This window comes from Nanorana parkeri, unplaced genomic scaffold, assembly GCF_000935625.1.
Source record: "Nanorana parkeri isolate BGI_ZX_2015 unplaced genomic scaffold, ASM93562v1 scaffold103, whole genome shotgun sequence".
NCBI lineage: Eukaryota > Metazoa > Chordata > Amphibia > Anura > Dicroglossidae > Nanorana > Nanorana parkeri.
In genome coordinates, this window is record NW_017306371.1 from 1,585,744 (window position 1) to 1,593,994 (window position 8,251).

Genomic DNA, 8,251 nt, shown 5'->3' on the forward strand with positions numbered 1-8,251 from the left:
AACATGAAATGACAATTTGTACTTTATAATGTAAGGAAAAAGGAATGATAAAAGAAGAAATGTTTCTTATTTGAATATATTTTGGTTTCCCATTGTATACACTAACCTGTTGTTTTTCTTTTTGCTTAAAGAATCTACAACCATGCCAATCCAACGCAGAAAAGTTGTGGAGGGCAACACCCATGTCCTGAAGTCTCCTGTTGGGATTGTACGGATTCTAGCAGCTATCTTCGCCTGTGTTACATTCAGTTTGATTGCCCACAGAGGAGGCTGGTGGGGCAGAGCTGGTGACTTATGCATGTTCTCCTGGTGCTTCTGCTTTGTTGTCACTATCATTATCCTTATTGTTGAGTTTATAGGGATACAGAGCCGGATGCCTGTGTCTTGGAAGAATTTTCCAATCACATTTGCAACATTTGCTGTCCTAATGTGCCTGTCGGCTTCTGTCATGTATCCATTATTCTTCCTTGAAGACCGGAGCCACAGCAGTGAAAGGCACACTTACCAAGTTGTGGCGACTGTGTTCTCTTGCCTCACCACCTTGGCATACATCTTTGAAGTGTCTTTAACAAGGGCTCGACCTGGAGAAGTTACTGGCTACATGGCTACTGTTCCTGGGATACTGAAAGTCATTGAAAGCTACATTGCTTGCATCATCTTCATCTTCATTTCAGAACCCCCTCTGTATGAAAAACATGATGCATTGAAATGGTGCCTGTCTGTGTACTGCATCTGTTTCATCCTTTCTGTTGTGGTCATTATTCTATGTGTTGGGGAGTGTACAGGCTGGCTGCCTTTTACTTTTGAGAAGTTCCTCAACGCTTACGCTCTCTTAGCTGTCCTGCTGTATGCCTCTGCTGTGATCGTATGGCCCATTTTCCAGTTTGATTCAAAGTATGGGGGCACAACAAAAAGGCCAACCAACTGCCATTCTGCTATGCTATGTATCTGGGATAAATTGGTAGCCGTTGCTGTTTTGTCAGCTGCCAACCTTATAGTTTACATCATAGATCTTGTTTATTCTGCAAGACTTATCTTTATCACTGTTTAAATTTGAAAAGCATTTTGTCTCTATATCATAGAATAGAATCAATTTTAATAATAGAAACTGCCCATTTCAAACTTGATAAGTAAATCATTTACATGAATTACCATTTCTAAATTGCTCCTTGATAGTGCATAGTTGTCATAACTCAGATCGGCAAGCGAATTCAATAAAGCATTTCAATTATGATGCACATAGATCAGCACCTCTCAGCTACCAATTACATAACCTCCTTACTGACCTCAGTAAACTAACTCTCTAGTTGAGGTGAGTTTCAGGGCTTTTCACGTAACATAAGCATCTTTCACTCCACAAGACTAAAAAATTGGCCATCCACCAAACCTTGAAGCCTATTTTGCAGGGTTGGATTTGCAATCCACTACTGTTCCATCTTTAACACATCTACAGTACTTAAATTGGTAAAACCAAAAATCCTTTACATGTTTAACTGCTTCTGTTCTCACAGCTAAATACGCAGGAAAATTACATCATTTAATCTATAAGACAGTATACTATAGAAGGATTTAGTACACTTTCTTAATAGGTAACTTAAATCATTCGCCTAATAAGACAGTATAGTAAAGAATAATGTAGTACAATTCCTTACTAGATAACTCATATTATATACTCAAAAAGACTGTGTACTATAGACGGATGTCACATGCTTCCTTACCAGGTAACTTACATCATTTACCCAATAAGCCAGTATGCTATAGAATAAAGTAGTACAATTGCTTACCAAGTAACTTACGTTACAATTATTTATATAGCACTAACCTATTCCACAGCTCTGTACAATCTTTTAGACAAGACAAGTAAGAAACACTGACGAGCATCATTTGACCTACAGAAACAGTAGGTGAGGAGCTTACATCATTGATCATACATACATCATCATACATACTCATACATCAAATGAGCTTACATCATACATACTCATACATCAAATGAGCTTACATCCTTCACCCAATAAGACAGTATGCTATAGAAGGATGTTGTGTACTTCCTTACCAGGTAACTTATATCATTCACCGAATAAGACTGCATACTAGTTACTCAATGGGGAATTAAAGCTGAACCCAATGCAGATATAACACACGTTAACAGTTGTTCCTTCATCAACCATTAATTGCATTTAGGCCAATAGTGTAAACACCTTAATAATATAACTTAGCAGACTGGGATAAATATAACTTAGCATACTGGGATAAAGTAAGTCAGTGCTAGGTGTGCTGCCTGCCAAGACAGGAGGAGAGCAGATGGAATTGCACTTCAGTCTGCTGCTACTCCTTCACTTGCCAATCACAGACTTGGGGTAGAGAAATTACGTTGCTTTTATATATTTTTTTCGTTTGGGATCAAATGGGGAAGGATGTGAACCTCTGTTCAGGTTTTATACTGCTATCTGATGCTCCATAGATTTTCCCTCAGAGTAAATACAGCAGTACTATCTGGATAGCAGTACAAACCAAACAGGGGGTTCTAACCATTTCTCACTCTTTTCAAAGCAAAGAAAAAACTTTTTGGCTGGACACACACTTTAAGGGTCTCATTAATGTAAAACATATTTATCTGGGTATCCATAAAATATCTAGCTTTTGCTTAAAAACTACTGAATTGTATTAAATTTTTCTTGTCTTGCTTGGATTGAGATGTAGCTTCACCAAAGAACAGATGAAAGCTGTCATATGAGAAATGGTGGGGTTGCCATTCCTGGCCTCCTCCTAAAAATTCTCCTTACCTGGCCGCCTACTGATGCACTGGCTTCCCTGCCTTCTGAATTTTTTTAACCAGAATAAATAGACGGATCAGAAATTTTGACTTCCCTTCTTGCATACTTTTTCCAGGTCAGTGATGGTAGCATACATTTTCTCTTGTGACAGTTTTTTTTTTTTTAAACAGAAAATATTCTGTACATACAAAACAAGAATTTAAGCTTTTTAAGAGGACCTGTCCCTTGCACTCAGCTTTTCAGTGAACAAGGCTGATATGGTGTTCTCCGGAACAGATACTTTGTATGCATTTGAAAGGGACCTCCACAGGTACCTGTGGTCATGATACCTATATTTTCTTAGATATATTTTCTCACTATAGTCCTTCCAGGTTATTCATGTCTTTGAATGAAGAATAACAGCATGTGCCATTGTTATGTCTAAATTAGTGTTCTCAAAATGTTTTTTGTATTTAGTTATATATAGAAGTTAAAATATTTTTAAATGCAGAGGTTTATTGAAGTCTGTTTCACACATGTGGTTTAGATCATATTTTACACATAATTTTACTATTGCATAACATTTTTAACTAATCATCTACAAATTAATTATACGTTTTTGTAGGGTGGAGAATTTCTGTTGTGTTTTATACTGCTGTGTGTGTCCCGCTTGGGATGATATTTTGTGACAGTCTACCCAATAGGAAGTTGAAATCTGCTCGATGGGGACACTGGCAGCTGTGACAACCTAACAGAGCTTCCAACACTTCTTGCTCTATGCAAAATATTTACCACTGAAGTTCCCAAGAGGTTTTACACTTATGATCCAAAAATCCACTTTGGTTTGAGTTGACCTTTTTAAAGATTGCAGAAAATAATCTGGTGTACAGGCACAATCCAACAAAATGCTTTGGCTCGCATGTTACAGCTTGATTGTCCAATCTCTTTTATATCTACCAACAACTTTGTAGGTGAGGGTCTAACTGATTGGATCTACATTGAATAGACTGTCCTGAAAGGCCCAAAGAAAAAACATGGTTGATAAATCTAAAGGAGGTTGTAAAATTAGATTGTTTAATGTATTCCTCGTTTAGGAGAACCGCAATGTTACATATTAGGTTATTTTTGACAAAACGTTCCTTGGGGCATTTGGTGGAAATCTTGTCACAGTTTTCTTATTGGCTGTTACACCTGAGATACAATTGAAAAAGCCATCACAAAACAGCAGTAATGCAAGTAAATCCAGGGATGACGTGTACAATCAGTATGTCAAGAGACAGCTGAAGAGCTTGTATTGATGGGCTTTGGGCTTGTGTCGATGGCATCAATTTGATATTAGTTTGAGTTGCGTCTGAAATTAATTGACAATTGCATTTTACCTGCAATTAACGTTCTTTCCGACTTGCATTTGACCTGCTTGAAGCAGGTTTTGCATTCCCATTAACTTGTATGTCAACAAAAGCCAAAATAAAGTCAAGAAAGTTGTATGCAAACGAAAGCCCACCAACGCAGGCCTTAACAGGAAACCAAGAATAACCTTGTATCTGTTTTTTTTTTTTTTTTTTTATATGTTGTCTTGATATAGGAAGTATTAGAGAACAATCATGCATATTAGTACAAAATGTGTGTAATGTGCTTTACATATATATGCAAATATTCTCTATATTCAGTAAAGCAGAGAAAAGAGCAGTTTTGATGTTTAAAGTGCAGTACTTCATTGGAGCCAACACAAATTTCAGTTTGCCAAAGATATTTCAGTGAAAGCTGTATTCTGATTGGTTGTTATGGGTAACTGCTATTAGTACATTGCTAATTGCTTAATAAGCCTAACTGTGTTTGGTATTGATGTCCTCATACAAAAAAACATGTTACTCTATGCACTGTGCATCATATAAACAGAGGCTTTCTTTGCACAAGATATATTAGCATGCTCAGTGTGCCAATGTGCCTTCTTTTGAACAGTATTGTAAAGTATTATATATTATACTTATGTCCTTTTTATACTTTTGTGTCAATCTTGTGCTTTTTTATTTTTAAGAAATGATAATAAATAATTTGTTGTACACAACCGGTCTACCATGTTTTCTTGAAGGTGAATGAAGACAATATTGTTATGCTTTTGTTTTGTTGTCTACATTAAAGTTAATGGGATTTTTATGGCCTACATTTATGAATGTTGTTGTTTTTCTGCTGGTCAAGGCACTGTGATTATTATTTTATCATATAAAAACTCCATATTGTTTTTGTTTGTAATATGATTTATCATCCCAAGCATCCTTTTATTCAGAGCTAACAAACCACTAAATAGAAAATGAATGTAACCTATTGCATACCAGTTAGGGGATACTGCGTGGTACCACATCCACCAAAATCAATAATAACCAAATCTCGAAAAACTCAGACTTTTTTAGATACCAACTCACACAAAATGCCTTATTTAATTATATATGTATTTGTTTTTCTAAACATTAATCCAAGTTTATCACATTTTACACAGCTGACAATACATTAATCCTCTATATTCTACCTGATATCCATAAACTAGTTTATATGCAGGGCTAATCTCCCCAGCTACACCACTTAATAGTAAATAAATAATTATTGTGAATTACCTTTTGGTATTAACTATATTTTGATATTGTTAGTGTTTCCCATTTCATGTTTTGTGATAGTATATATCCTCGTATAAGTATTAGGGCTGGTACTGATTAAAATTTTCGTGTTCGATTAATCGATTTTTTTTTTTTTAAATCGATTAATGTTGATTAATTATAACGCACATACAGATCCAACTACATTGGCCTATACACCTACAGCACAGCAATTAAGTAATAAAATGAACTAAGATCACACTAATCCAGTGTGTTATTAATCTCACTTGCCCCACTCAATATGCCCGCCACTTGAGTGGGGCAACTCAGTATAATAATGTGCTGGATTAGTGTGATCCTAGTTCATTTTATTACTTCACATTGCTGTGCTGTATGTGTATAGGCCAATGCCTTGGCTGGCGCTCTTGCAGAAAGTTTCTTGGGCAAACTCACCGGCTCAAGTGGCTCCATCGGCTAACGAAGGGGGAGGAGTCCGGTGACATCACGGACATCGACATCACCGGACTCCTCCCTCTTCCCTTTGTTAGCCGTCACGGACATCGACATCACCGGTGACGTTGATGTCCGTGACGTCACCGGATCGCCGACGGGACTCCCGGAAGCCGGCGGAGAGGTGAGTGTTTTTCATTAGCGATCAAAATAATTTTAATCGGAATCAAAAAGTTTAACGATTAATCGAGAAATTAATCTTTAATTTTCACAGCCCTAATATTAATAGTCAATTATCCTCTTAGTTATGAATTTAACCATTTGGGAGGAGTAGAGGAGGACATTGTAAAGGCTCATCACTCATGCTCTTCCTCCCCAACCCTGGCTTAGGGGACGGCTCCGTGACACCCCCTAGAGGGCTGACAAAAAGATGCTGTGAGGCAGCTAGTGGAGGCTCTTGTTTTGTAACATCAAGGAAAGGAACTCCTGCAACATCAAGAAGTTCGTTACATCCCAGAAGAGTTCCCTTTCAATATATGGAAATCATCTGCACAAGTTTTGCTTGAAGAAGAGCCACTCAGACCCTCTTTTGCTTATTGGACTGTCAGAACTCATAAACCCAGGACTGTGAAGTATTTTCTTTTTATTCGCTTTTTTTTTTTACTGTTATATATTTTGTCTTAATATTTTTTTGCACCGTTTCTTACATGAAATATTATATTTTTGTTTTGAATCACAACTGCGGAGCAATGTGGGTCTCGGTTATCTCAGTATGCAGTTCAGTTCTCCTCTCTCAGCGACTTAGAGATGGTTGTGGAACCGTTTAACATCATGTAACCGAGGTAGGGGAAAGGAAGTGGTTAACCCCTGCAGTGGGGTTTTTGAAGTCAGTGTATACTGATAGCACTAGGTGTTGTGAGGGCTGAAAGTATAGGTGATGTCTCCTCCTCAATTCATCAGCAAACTACAATCACTAACAGCTATCATAGATATGAGGTCACAGATGGGTAAGTTCAGAGTAAAATCACAGATGAAGAGCGGATGAACCACAGGTGTCATGCAATCACATGGAAACATACAGGTCTCCCCTCTCACTGGTTTTGCATGAATCACTACAATGCAGGGGAGCTAAGGAACAAAGGGTCAGGGTACAGGCAGGTAACAGGATACTGGTAATGGGTATCAGGGCACAGGACTCAGTCAGGGAAAGGCAACAGGATACTGAGCCACAGTCCTGACTGCAGGGAGGGATTATATACCCTCCCCGGAAGCACCAGATGGTGGATAATTGCTGGCAGTTGGGAGACACCCGCAGGTGAGCACTGGAGCCACAGGTTCCAGCACCGCCCAGTGGTAGTCTTACATAGTATTTGAGGTTGAATAAAGACATAAGTCCATCAAGTCCAACCTATTGTGTGTATGCATTTATGAGCTGATGTGTGCGTGTATATGAGTCCATGTGTGATTTTTCTCTTAGCTATACCTGTACCCCTGAATGTACTGGTCTCCCAGGAACTCGTCCAGGAGTCTCTTGAATGATTCCACACTCTTAGCTGAAATCACTTCCTGTGGCAGCGATTGCCAGACCTTAACCGCTCTAACTGTGAAGAACCCCTTGCGCCCTGTGTGGTAAAATTTTTTTCCAATTTTAGCTTGTGCTCTCTGGTCTTTGTTACAGAGCTGACAGTAAACAGTTTGTTACTGAGGTTGCTGTCACCCTTGAATAGTTTATACATAAAAATCATGTCCCCCCTTAATCTCCTAACCTCCAACGATAACATATTTAATTTTAGCAACCTTGTTTCATAGTTCAGATCCTCGAACCCCTTAATGAGTTTGGTTGCCCTCTCCTGGACTTTTTCCAGCTCAAGGACATCCTTTCTGAGTATTGGTGACCAAAACTGGACCGCATACTCCAGATGTGGCCGAACCAGTGATCTATAAAGAGGCAAAATTATAGACTTGTCTCTGCAATACATCCCCTTCTTAATGCAAGACAGGACTCTGCTAGCTTTGTTTACAGCAGCCTGGCACTGCAAGCTGTTCTTCATTCTGCGGTCTATAATGACCCCCAAATCCTTCTGCGTTTCCGACTTCCCTAGTGGCATACCCATGAGTGTATAGTCCATTTGCCTATTTTTAGCTCCAAGGTGCATTACCTTACATTTATCGGCATTGAACTTCATCTGCCATGCAGTTGCCCACTCCCCGATTTTCTCCAGGTCCTCCTGTATTGTTATAATGTCTAAATCTGTGTCTACTACCCTCCCAATTTTCGTATCATCAGCAAACACTGAGATATGACTTCTCACTCCCTCCCCTATATTATTAATGAACAGGTTAAAAAGCATGGCACCCAGCACTGAACCCTGGGGTACGCCACTCACGACCTCCGCCCAGTCTGAGAAGGTGCCATTAACTGATACTCTTCCTTCAGCCAGTTTTCTAGCCATG

General features: G+C 38.7%; 1 protein-coding gene across 1 annotated transcript; it reads left to right on the forward strand.

Moving 5' to 3' along the window:
* The first annotated feature begins 132 nt into the window (after nucleotides 1-132).
* On the forward strand, nucleotides 133-1,073 carry MYADM (myeloid associated differentiation marker). Its single transcript, XM_018552960.1, has one exon. The coding sequence runs from the start codon at nucleotides 143-145 to the stop codon at nucleotides 1,049-1,051; it is 909 nt and encodes a 302-aa protein (XP_018408462.1). The 5' UTR covers nucleotides 133-142; the 3' UTR covers nucleotides 1,052-1,073.
* The last annotated feature ends 7,178 nt before the right edge of the window (nucleotides 1,074-8,251 follow it).